The sequence below is a fragment of the Rhipicephalus microplus genome, chromosome 5, assembly GCF_043290135.1.
Source record: "Rhipicephalus microplus isolate Deutch F79 chromosome 5, USDA_Rmic, whole genome shotgun sequence".
In the NCBI taxonomy this organism is placed as follows: Eukaryota; Metazoa; Arthropoda; class Arachnida; order Ixodida; family Ixodidae; genus Rhipicephalus; species Rhipicephalus microplus.
The window spans coordinates 216,547,484-216,561,020 of NC_134704.1; the positions used below are offsets into that span (position 1 = coordinate 216,547,484).

Here is a 13,537-nt window from a genome sequence, read left to right on the forward strand (position 1 = left end):
ATTTCTTGTTCACGCATAAGACGATACTCTTTCGCTCACAGCACCATTGCCAACATCCACGCCGGAATTCCTGCGAAACGACCTCGTTACATCCTTAAAAGTTTCACCCACTGTGGTGCTATCGCAGTTGTGGTGCCTAATTCTTGACTGCAAGAATGTAATCCCAGTCTTGAGGACTGAATTTTCGACGGGGAAAATTGTTGAGGCCTCACATTTAGGGGCACGTCAATGAACCCAAGGTGGTCGAACTTCACGGAGCCCTTCCCAAAAATTGCAAGCCATGTTGTAATTCAGCTATGCGTAACATTTAAAGCAACCAAAAACATTGTGTGTTGTATGCATAGACATAATTGATTTCGCTTCTTTTTTTTTCATTTCTTATTTGCACAGATACCTATTGCAAAGACCCAGGGAAAAGTAAGTTGGATGATCGAATCCTCTTCAAAGGAAGTGCGCGCTACGACGACTGTTCACCCGATGGCTGTGCTCCTGAGACGGTCGCTTATTACAAGTGTGCGGAAGGCTTCGAGCTTGTGGGCGAAAGGACCATTACTTGCACCGAAAATGGCACTTGGACTCATACGAAGCCGAAGTGCCGGCGTGAGTGTACATCATACGGCAAAAATCTATTGAATCGTTGGTAGCACTCAGCTGAATAATTTCGACAGGACGGTAATACAAATACGAATGTAAAACACTTCAATCAAATGTCTTCATGGTAGAGTCTTAGTTTTCAGCATGTAAGATTGTTGGTTCGAGTACTTCGCAGCTCTAGCGTAAACTTTTGCTTGCGGTGTCAAACTAGCCTTGTCATGCTTCACAGGGTGGAACTAAAAACGAGGTGCATGGTTGATGACCGCCTGGAAAGCACAATTTTTGACAAATAACAAACAGCGGATAATAATGCAAAAAAAAACGCTCTGCACCACGTCATGGTCACACACCTTAGTTTACAAACAAGAACGTGCGATTTATATTTCTCACTTATGTCTCACAGTGCTCTTTCTTTCTCTCACACAGTGTTCGCTCTCTAATAGCGGTAAAGAGAGACAACATTTATTGAAAAGGGTCCTCCTTCTAAGGCTTCACAGGCTATAGCGGGTCGGCGGGCCTGACCCATTTAGCTTCGTTTAGATAGTCACGCCTCCCACGACCACGTATATATTGGGTGCGTATGTCCTATGTCGACCGTGACAGTTCGCTCTGGACCGCAGTAGGTTATATGTGCTTGTGTAGGAATGTCTCCGCACCACGGGCATTCGTTGGGATATCTTGCTCGGTACATCATGTGAACTCTATGCAGATTTGGGAATTCTTTGTCTGCAGGCGGCGCCAGTCCCAAGCTTGATGTCTATCGAAGTCCTTGTAGGGAGGTGCCCTAATGCGGCGATCTAATCTTTTTTTGTCTTCGATTCTATGCTATGCCATTCCTTCATCTGTATTCTCTTCAGCAGCTGGTGGTAGTGGGGCTCGGCCAATGAGTACTTGAGCCTAAGATTTTGTATACTATTTATACTATATATAATATATAATATATTTATCATAATATTTTTTATAAGAAAGCGTGTCTGCCTTCTATTCATGCTAGGTTCCAAATACTAGCAGTTCGTGCCTTCCTAAAAACATATGCATCTCCAAGGAGGAGGTAGCAGTATGTTTTCATTAAGCAGTTTACGTCCTTCTTAACAATGGTCTAGAATGAGCGGCCTACAAGTCATCGTCGTACAGAAGTTCTAGGAAAAATTACAAATTGACGTTCGTGAGGTACTCGTATTAAGAACACCCAATACAACAATGAAAATAGAATTGGACAATATATTTCATAATATTAGCAAACGTATTCTCAGTAGACGACTAAATGCCATTTTAAAAGACCACCTGGCGATATTAGAATTTTACATTGTAATAGCAACCGATGCTTCAGTTCGCGAAAAAAAGGCAAGAGTCGAAATTGCATCTTCAGTGTTGGTCGGTCTTTGTATTTGTTTACCCCATTTCACATCTATTTATCAAGCGCAATTGCTTGCCATTCTCTTAGCAATACGGAAATCGTCTCAATCCATGACAGACGCTACCATTCTTTCATAATTTATTGTTTCCCAATATGTTCTTTGTTTAAAGATCCCTATCTAAACATCCCGGCTGGTAAAACAATTCGATCTCACAAATAATGTACCATCCGTCTCATGGCCAATCCCTCGTGATGGGTTGCGCCGGGACTCTGAGGAACAACCAACCAACCAACCATCCTGGCCTGTATGAGCCGGACACCAGACTAACCCAAGGTCAGAGAGGAGTTCGTTTGCCAACTGATTGATGGCCTTTGTTGGTACTATGTCCTTGAGGTACATGCGACAAGCTGTCTGAGAGTCTGAGACAACTGAAGTAGAGAGGCCACAATGCATTACGAATGTGGTCTCCGCGATTATATCGCCTGTAAAGCACCATGTGAACGCTTCCATCCAATTTATGTTTTCAAAAGGCGACGTGCAATTTTTTCAGCACCTTAACACCCTGCGAATAGGCAAACTTAGGCCAAGTGTCAGGATCGTTCACAGCATCCATGCATACAAAAAATCACTCTGTGACGTGGTCAGGCACCTACTCGCAGTAACACTGATGAACAGAGGTGCGCCAAAATAAGGCACACAAGTAAAAACAGCAGGCCTGCGCTGAAGAGTCAGCACAGTCACAGCGAAAGCTGGAAGAGCGGCCTTTCAGAGCTTTTTCCAAAACGCTCATTGGGTCCTGAAACTTCTGCAAGCACAGTTTTTTGATGCCCACTACGCCATTATTATTATATATTGTAGGGTAGTAGGCCAGCATTTGCAGTGCAATCTTTCATTATTCTTCTGAGGAGCGTGGTATCCGATAAACAATTGCAAAGAATTTTGAGTTAATTGTTCATGCAGCAGCTCACGATGATAAGAAATTTTGTCTGAAGTCGCTATGCGCCAGAAATAATAGGTGACCAAAAAATGGCAGCATATCCACAAAGCGAAAATTGGAGAGTGGGGCGAAACATCCGTCCGTTCATTAGTTCTTGCTTCCGTCCGTCCATGCGTGCGTCTGTGTGGCCACCCGTGCGTCCATCCGCCCGCCCGTGCGTGCGTCTGTTCGTGCATCCGCACGTTCATCTGTGTGTCCGTCCCTGCTTTCGTCCACGCATCTACTCCTGCGTCCGTCCATGCGTCCATTCGTTCGTACATCTATTCGTGCGTCCGTCCATTAATCTGTCTGTGTGTCCATTCGTGCACCTATTCAACACTCCAAGTACCACCATCTCGCATCTTTTCATCTTATATTCCTCATAAAGAAGCACCGCCATCTAGTGGACATTCCAAGGACTGAACGAGAGGAGGCACACGCACACTTTCTTACGGCTTGCGCTTCGTCTTTACTTCCCAGCTTTAACCACATCGAGTTCATGGTATATACTAGTTCACTGTATTCATGGCACGGCGGTCCAACGCTCGCTAACTCTTTCTAAAACCTAAGAGGTTACGCACAGCGAGTATAACGTAGCAACCCTTTCTTGTCTTCTGTGCGTTGTTGAACAATAAAAATTCGCAGCGTGCGCGTTAACTAAAAACCGAACTCTCCTGTCTCTCATTCCCCCATAACAGCCATTGGCATGTACACTGAGCACTATCTTTTATTGTTCAACAACGCAAAAAAGAAATATCTCACCGACACTACTTACGAGGTCAAAATGTTATACTTGTTACACACTACTACAAGTGCTACGGTGGACGAACGGGTGCCGCTCTAAAGAGCTTCGCCCCTAAAGGAATCTTTCGTAGTGCGTTGGAGCATCGAACGACCCACTCGTTAAACTTTTCGCATTGTGTGACGCCTGGTTGTTTGTTTGCTGTTCTAAAACACCTTGTTACCATAATAACGCAATTGCTTTCCCAACATCAAGCCTGCCTAGGGCAAGTTTGTAAAGAAGTCACAAGCACCAGCGTAGCTCAGTAGTATAATACTGAGCTGGCACCCAGCGGAAACGAGTTCGAGGCCCACTGTGTCATTGATGGTAGTTTTTTTTTTTTTTGCTAACTTCGCGCGATATGATTACGGGCACCGGCAGCGGCGGAAAACTACGGTGATGTGCGAGACCTGAGTTGCGATCTCATAACAGCTCTTGCCGTAAAAGAAGGACACAGATGGTGCACTACGTTTCAGCGCGTCGTCCGCGTCAATCTTCTCTTTGTGTAGCGTCGTTTCACGCCCCTCTTTTTATTATGAACGAGCACCAATTCGCGCAACTTTTAATTTACTCTAAAACTACGCTGAGTGCTTAGCTTCTCCCGAAAAAAATGGGGCCTGGGTAACAGAGCAGACCCGAAGTGCATTGCGTTTCCATCTGGTGTGCCCATGGTGTTCAAATTGTTAACATTCGGCACAATGCCCATGTTAGCCCAAGTTCGGCGTCCAATAGCAACGCTGTTCCGGCTGTCACACCGTTTTCTCTGATTACGATCTAATCGCTTCTAATTAGAGCTACCACGAAAATTTATTAAACAGTGCTCGTGGTTGTTAGTCATCGAAATTGAGATTTACCACCAAACTCCCACGCGAGTGTAATTACGTGAACGCTGTTATAGCTGCCAAACACCAATAAAGAGTATGGAAGCTCTCTTACGTTACTGTGCAGTAAATATTCAACTTATTCTGTGAGGACAGGTGTATTTTTGCGTCATACTGATTGCTATGACGGAAGGCTCAACCTTGTTTTTCCTACGTGCGCATCCTGTGAAATGCGCTGCCGCGAACGCAAACCAAGTCGCCCTAGCTTTTACACTAGCACCCTTTAATAGTGATCCTTAGTGCTGGCAGCTGGGTGCCAGACTTTCTACAGCAGCACCAGTGCTGAACTACAAACTCGCAAGACTTTCTACCGAAGGTATTACAAATATTCCTTTATAACAAGTTTCACGTCAGACCATCAGAAAATACTTTATTTCTGGATATTTCTTATGTTCACATACTTGTATGTAAAGGCAGCGCATAATACAGAGAGACACATAAACTGTAACTAATAGGCGCTGAATTCGCTTCTAAATTTTATTAAAAAGAACATAAACATATATCGGAGATTATATGTCACACATATTTCTAGCTGTTTGACATCATAATAGTGATGCAAAGGCTGGTACAAAATATTATTTCCGCTCAGTTGTGCATGGCGAGTTACCACGGAAGTGTTCGCGTTCGCCATTTGCAGTACGCAAATGCCAGTAGGTTGCATATACTGGATGTGGGCTCAGATTTGGGTGCAAGGTAAAAAGCCTCAGGTGGTCCAAATTTCCAGAACGTTACACTACGGCGTCTCTCGCACTTATATGGTGGTTTCGGGACGTTAAATCCCACACGTCAGTCAATCGTGCATATGATGCGATCAGCACAGCGCTTAGCTGTAAATGCTCATTCACAGGTCATCGATGATTCGATAGCGTCCAGGTTATACTAAAGTGGGTGGTGGTTCTGCCGCAAGTTCTGTATCATACACTGGAAGCGTGTCTTGAGAATTATGAAAGTACACTGTCATCAACTTATAACCAGTATGTGGGAACCGCAGTATGGTTGGAAGTTGCTTATGTCCCACATTGTGCAAGGAATATTATATACTTTGCGACATAAATTGTTCCCCGGCCCACAAGAGCGGCTGTGAAGAACAGCAGCATTCTACGTACGTCGTTCCGTGTTCGTGCTCTTGGCACGCGTGTCTGGCCACGCTCAGCACGTCTGGTGTCTAACAACGTGGGTGTTTGCAAAAAAACCCACATATTTGGCGCAAAAGCGAAGCAATCAACAAGATAGCAACAAATTGGAAAGTCAAGCGCACAATGTAGAGCAGACTAAAGCGTGCCCCACCTTTTTCACGCACAAACGACAAACGCAACGTACTCACAGGCACAGACGCACGCGAGTAGGAGTCTCAGTTGTTAATTCGTTGTGTCTGAAAAACGCACGCTTTTCGCAAACGAAGACTGCAACAATTGCAGTGACCTTTGTGCACCCGTTAACTACAAAGAATCGTCTCAGGTAAAGCCCGAGGCCAGCCAAAACGTACAATCTTTCCCTCCTCGCTACAGCGAGATAAGCACGCGCGAGTGAGCGTAAACCCCTCCTCTCCGCGGGGCAAAGCAAGCGTAGGAAACCAGAGCAAGGGCCGCGGTGAGATGTGGCGATGCGTGCTCATTGCGCCATGTTGCCGGTATTGCTGAAAAGAAAACAATGCCCGCTGAGATACCCGTCACCAGCGGTAAGTGGTAGATACAAATAGCTTGCTGTTTGAATGGTGAAGGACTTGCTCCTCGGTGGCTCAGTGGTTAACGCTTCGCACTTTCAAGAGTGAAAGCTTGGGCTAGTTGGTGCGTATAGATATATTTGCAAGATTGTTTCAGCGCGCAAACAAAGGAAAAAGGACAAGCTAGACAGAAAGAGCGCTGACTTCCAACTAACCTAATTCACAGAATGGCAAGAATATATACGTCTAAAAAGGATTACAGAGCATGAAGCTAAAAAGCAAGCCTAATCTACACACCAGTAACAAAGCATGTGTGACGGGTATGAATCTTGATGTGGGGGCAGGATTTCTTTATTGCCTCAAAGCCCAGCCAGGCAATTTCGTTCAGCCTGTGATGAAGAAACCGATGAAGTGCTTACGCATTTATCTCCTAGCAAGTGTATTTTTTGGCTTAGATAATTTCTCGGGTAAGCTGGTTCCTGTGCCTTGCCAATATAGAGCACTGATCAAAGAGGGGGGTGCACCAACAATCTCGGCAATGAATGTCAAGATACCCTAATACCACATTGTGCACATTGTTTCGGTGTTCTCGGAGGCGGTCATTTGAGCACCTGCCAGTTTGGCCGACATAAATGCACCCACACGTCAGTGGAATCAAGTATACGACTCCCACTGCGCATGGGACGTAGCGTGTCCTGTGCGCGACAGAGCACGAGGCCGAATTCGCGCGAGGTGTATTGACCTGTTTGCAAAGCTTCTGCAATTTTTCCGATGCTGAAAAAACCACAAAAAAAAAAGTTGGCGTCTCGAGCAATCCTTTTTAGCCTGTAGGAGACATCGTGCACGTAAGGTAGTACGACAGGCCGGCTCTTTCTGACACTGTTGCGCTCATCCGGTTTGTCACCTCGCTTCACAACAGTGACTAGTTTTTTCGCCACCGAAACAAGAACGTGCGCTGGGTAACAGGTTTCGGTGAGACGCTCCACTTGTAGAGCAAAGCTGCGGTGTACCATGTGGGTGAGGATTTTTTTAAGGCAGAGGTTAGCAATGCTTCGCTTGACCAATTTAGAGTGAGCTGAGCTGAAAGGCAGGAGTGGCTTGCCACTTCTTGGTTAATACTTCCAGCAAACATGTCGGGGTTCTAGCAAAAGCTTCAAATCTAGAAATTTCAAGTTATCAGTAGGTGATTCATACGTTAGAACTAGAGGTTTCAGGCACTCTCGGAAAACTGTCAACACGTCAGAAGAAATAGTGTGAAAAGTTTGACTACCCCATTCAACAACGCTAAATAATAATCAACAAAACGGCAAACTTCAAAAAACACAGAGTCATCAAGCTTGTTCGACACGACACGATTATTATGTGCTAGAAATATGTCACTGAGAATGGGTGCCAAGCGTGAACCAATACATACTACACTTTTTTGTAAGTAGTTTCTGTCTTCCCATGATACAAAAGTGGCCTTCAAATAGAAACTGAATAATTTTAATAAGCTGCTGTTATGAATTCCAGTACGCATTTGGATCGCTGATAATCCGAAATTGTGTATGGATTCCTCTACACATTTCAGTAGTTGATCATGCGGTAAAGAGTAATACAAGTTCTCGATGTCCACAGACATTGCCTGGTGCCCTGTGTTAGTTCGCCCAATATAGTCAATAACAGCGTCAGATTTTTTGACCAAAAAGGGTCGTCTACTCTTACATTTCTTAGCCTTTCTTGCAAAAAAAAGTGCTACCAACTTTTGCCAGGTCCCCCTTTCTGTTACAATGACCTTCTTAAGGTCATGGGCACTTCTTAAGCCCTTCTTAAGCACTTATTAAGCTTATTCAGACGAATTTCATTATTCTCGTTGAAAAGAGACTGCATTGCCTGTATAGCCTTCACTTTAAACATTGAACAAGGAAGAACAGCAAAATCACCTTCCTTGTCAGCCGGCAGAAGGGACAAGGAATGTGCCTTTAGGTACGCGACAGTGCCTCGTGTCGTGATAACTTTGTTCAAAGGTTTACATCTCGAGAGCACCTGCACGCCTTGGGCTACACATATATCACATTCAGAGTCAGGAGCACGATGGGCGACTTGCCTGACCAGAGTGAGGAGCTCGTGCGGTGTTGTTGAAGGTACCCCCGCGTACGTTGGTCCAAGGCATAGGGTGTGCTTAGCGTTGTCGGGAAGAAAAGCATCCCCGAGAACATGCACAAGGTCCTTAGCAGCTGGAGACTTCTTTGTTGATATGGCCCGCAGGTAACTGAGCTACTGACGCCACATGAACTCGACGTTTCGGTCTACGAGGCTTGAGAGTTCACGACTCTTCTTTTGTTTAACTGCTGTGCGTTCGTTCCCGAGGATTCGTAGCTACTGGGCTTGACGGTGCAGGCGAGCCTGCCAAAGCCATTCAGAGCGTAGAATCTTGGATACTCTTAAACCATGGCCAACCGATGGAGTGAGGCCACCAAACAGCGCCCTGACTTCGGGAAGAAGTATCTTCAGCCGAAGAAGTATCTTTAAACAATGTGCACAATGTGGTACATGGGCATCTTGGCATTCATTGCCGAGATTGTGGGTGCACCCCACTCTCTGATCAGTGCTCTATATTGGCAAGGCCAGGGACCAGCTTACCCGAGAAATTATCGGAGTCGAAAAAAACACTTCCTAAGAAATAAATGCGTAAGCACTTCAATGGCTGCTTTATCACAGGCTGAACGTGATTACCTGGCTGGGCTTTGAGGCAATAGAGGACCCGCCACACGTGCTTTGTTACTGGTGTTTAGATTAGGCTTGCTTTTTACCTTCATGCTCTGTAATCATCCTTTTTAGACGAATATATTCTTGCCATTCTGTGAAATAAAGTTTGTTGGAAGTCAGCGCTCTTTCTTTCTATCGTGTCCTTTTATCTTTGTTTACGCGCTGAAACAATCTTGCAAATATGGCTTCGCACTTGTGAATTGGAGGTTCTAAGTTGAATTCCACGCAACAAAGTCTTTTTAAGTTTTTTTTTGCATTTCCATATATATAGATACGTATACATACATGGTGAGTAACGGCGACGCCGACGTAAACGCTGACGACAGCGCTAAAATCCAGCCTAGAATGTCCCTCTAATTGAGATCGCAGTAAGTATTGGCAGATCACATGGGCACGTACGATGGGAATTGATAATATGCGAAGCACGATGAGGAAGGTTGAAAGGCCACTTTAAAATCCGCACTAAGTTACGAGCCAGACGTAATTTATGCTGTGCATGACTTCCCTCTCATGATTATGATGCTTGAACGTGTCATTTATCTCCGTCGTCTATAAACGTGATGGCACACCAAATCTGGTATATGTGAAGCAAGTGAAATGGCCGTCAAAGAGCTGTGAGTGTAGCATGTAGTCCCGTTTTACGTTACGCGCATATTGCGATTATAATCCTTGGACGTGCCATTTACCTTCTCCGGGAGTACGCTACTCTTTCATAGAGTTTTACAACCTAATAGAGCTAGAGTGCATCATCTCCCTCCAAGAGCAGACTCCCTCCTGCTGCGCTAGGACTGACGTCTCGTAAAAAGAATTATGTCGAGTATTTTATAAAAGCACTGAACTCCATAGATTCCTTCAAGCTTACGTCACATATGCAGGACGCACATCGGCATACGCGTTATATTAGTACGCAACAGAGCAAACAGCGACACCGAACATACACCTCTCGCGCTACGGACAACTTTTACACAACAACCAGTAATAAATGCAAAGCATTTCTTAGCGAACTTCGGCGACATTGAGCGTATCTATCTATCTATCTATCTATCTATCTATCTATCTATCTATCTATCTATCTATCTATCTATCTATCTATCTATCTATCTATCTATCTATCTATTTATTTATCAATCAATCTATCTATCTAGCCGCCTACTACTTTTTGCTCTCCTGGCAGTTTAGATTATGGTATTGATAAGAAATCCTGTGTGGCATAACATGACTGCATGAAGAACATATACGACTAGTCAAAACAAGAAACGCATGACATGTATGTCATAAATGTTATGATTTACTTTTCATGGTCCTTTAGGTCTTGCAGTGGTTTCCTTCACATGGCATTTTTCAAAAATGGTATGGTATGATATGATTGCATGGCGAACATAGGCGACCGACCCTAACATAAAATACATGACATGCGTGTCATGTAACAACATCCATACATGCCACGCTCATGATGCGCTCACAGCCATTTCGCTTGCTTCACTTATACCAAGTTTGGTATACAGGACGCGAATTGCTGACGAAAGTATGATACTGGTACAAACATGATAAACATGAGATGTGTGTCATGTAACAACATGACTACATGCTACACTCATGATGCGTTCGCAGCCGTTGCGCTAGCTTCACATGTCCTAAACTCGGTAATACATGACGCGAATGGATGACATAGGTAAATAACACATCCAAACATGATAATCATGGCATGCGTGTCATGTAACAACATGACTACATGCCACACTGATGATGCGCTCGTGGCTGTTTTACTAGCTTCACATATGCCGAATTGAGTATTACATGACGCTAATGGAGGACGAAGGTATGTGACTGGCGCAAACATGATAATCTTGAGATGCGTGTCATGTGAGAACATGACTACATGCCACAGTCAAGGCGCCAATACATATCGCCGTGACGCGGTGCGCGTTCTTGCGAGCGTTCATTTCGTCATGTCACGCTGGCGTTCCCACGCCAGGCGCCGGTCCTTCCATATACTCGCAGGTGCGAGCCACTGTGCGTTGCTTTGACAAATGCCCACTTCAGTGCGTCCGGCGTGCCTCCGTCACGAAAAAAAGGGAGACGCAGTGTTCTCTGGGTAACGCATCGGCGCGAAATCCAGTATTTACCATTTTGCGCCGGTTGCCATCGAGCTGCGCCGATGAACGCTGGTTGCGCCAGGCGTCAGACTATAGAGTGCTCGTGTTTTGCTAACGTAGCGTCGCTGTGCCCAGTGTGCGCACGCGTCAACGCTACAACGGAGTATATTTTATCTTCCATGGTGCGCTCGCGGCCATTTTGCTAGCTCCCCATATACCGAATTCGGTATTACGTGACGGCAATGGAAAACGAAATATATGACTGGTGCAAACATGGTAATCTTGACACGCGTGTACTGTAAGAACATGACAACATACCACGCTTATAGCGTGCTCGCGGCTGTTTCGCTAGCTCAACATATACTAAATTTGTTATCACGTGAAAGTAATATACGACGAAGGTAAATAACACATCTAAACTTGTAATCATGACAGGAAAGTGATTTACGGCATTATTTGCCTGCACCTCGTAACGTAGTGCTGATTATAAATTGACATATATCAACATTTCTCATTGGTGCTTCGCATATCATCGAGTCCCAATGTACGTGGTATCTGCCGTTTTTTCATATATTTTCTTTTCTGCAATGTTAATTCTAAAAAAACTTGTCCTTCTGGCGTTAGTGGCATGTAATGCGTGGACGCCAGTAGTTTTCATATCATAAACACGCAAGGTTTATTTAGAAATGAAAATTCCGTATGTGTGCAAACTAGAACGCGTGAAGGGGAACGGCGTGTTATTTTTAACCAGTTTTTTGGCACGCAGTGAGTGTGGCACAACAGGGTGTAGTTTTGAGTGCCCGCCTCAACATACGTAGAAGGCAAGTTCAAACACCGCTATAAGATTTTTTTTGTTTTTTTTACAATATGTGCTTAGATTTACCTTACTCACGTAGCAATTTATTTGTGTAGTAAATTAGCTTTTGGCGGCGCTTTAGATGTTGCGACGGTTTGTTGCTTCGAAGGTATTTGTAATGCTGCTTCGAGAACTAATTGTTCATGATCACACAAGCATGATTTTGTTAACAGTTAAAGTTATCCTATCACTTGACGCATTAAACTTGCATCTGGGGTGTGTGTGGTCAGAGGCGTACTGTTACGAGACAGTTATATTGCTTTGCGGCGTCACTGGTAAGATGCAAGCGCTAGGCCAGCAAGAACGGAATGTCAGAAGTGCGATGAAGCGAAGCGCGAACGGGAATTCGCGCTTCACCGGCACGAGAGTCGCATTTATTGGGAACTCCCCTTGAGTAGCAAAGAGTTTGCAGTCTCTTTTATTCTGCATTGAACGAAAGAGTATGTTGACACCAGAATGATTTGTTTCATCATTGATCACAGATGTTAATGCTCGGGATTGAGAAGTACCTCATAGGGTCAACGTTGGCGCATCCATGTTACACGGTGTAATATCTGTCGAACACCGATATAGACTGTGTGAATATATTTATATATTATTGTGCAGTAAACATTTATTTATCTCTATAAGGACATTTTTGCCTTGAGTGTTATGCCGATCCCTTGAGGGAATGATCGACCATGCTTTTCATTTTTTTCTTCATATGCTACCTTCCTCGATGTGAGCCTATTTCAGAGCGTCGCCGCTTGTTGCACCTTGTAGTCTAGTGTTATCATAGTTTTATGTTTTGTTGGCTCCTTTCTTCAGCCTAAATGAAGGAGCACGCAGTTCGTGCGTTGTTGGCTACAGCACAGTGAGATGCCAGTTATATAGGCGTACTCTGCCTCACTGCCGTTTCGAATATAATAGGTCAGTTTTTGTGAAGATTTAAGATTAATAAAATACGTAAATCGCAATAATAAAAAAGAGTCACAGTATTGCTGCAGAGGTGAGTCCTGAGATGCAATAAAAACAAATTAGTTGGTCATTAGAAATATGAGATCAACTTGTTATTTCCGCTAACTTGGGCGCTGCGCCAAGCAAATTGACCTTCCTTGGGAAGAATTATTCTGTGTGAACCTTGAGATGACAGAGACAAGCCAGTGAGAACAAGCAATCAGGCGTAGAAGATCAAATTTTGTAGCGAGAGCGCCACCCCAATCACGTAAAAAATGGAGAAGGTGGTGCCATAAGCGAACCCTGCTGCCCATATTTCACCCCGTTTCAAAATAAATAACAAGTAATCTTTTTTTGCAAAATGCTCTAAACTCATTCAGAGTAGAATATTGAAATAAGGTTCCATCGCAGCACAGCTCAATGGGACTTCTTACTATCACTGGTCTAAAGTGACTAAAGGTAACTTAGGGCTACAGCAGCATAGCATGTAAAAAGGTAGATACCTAGTGGTGTTATTGCGTGAGCGATTGCGTGCGCATTTTACGTCAGGTAGCGTTAGGTCACAGCAATTTTGTACAGAGATGGTGCTATGAAATGTACACGTAGAACATGCCTGTGAGGGTGCGATTAGGGTGCTCTGTGAGACCA

At 44.3% G+C, this 13,537-nt stretch overlaps 1 protein-coding gene across 12 annotated transcripts in view; it reads left to right on the forward strand.

The window, feature by feature from the left end:
- Positions 1–13,537, forward strand: part of LOC119173521 (complement factor B) — a 1,265,978-nt gene that overhangs the window by 246,516 nt on the left and 1,005,925 nt on the right. For 11 of the 12 annotated variants that reach the window (XM_037424323.2, XM_075896490.1, XM_037424324.2 and 8 more), the window contains one exon: positions 391–600. The exons of the other annotated variant lie outside the window; for it this stretch is intronic. In XM_037424323.2, coding sequence (XP_037280220.2) covers positions 391–600 — 210 coding nt within the window. The remainder of the gene's footprint in view (positions 1–390; positions 601–13,537) is intronic. 12 annotated transcript variants of the gene reach the window in all.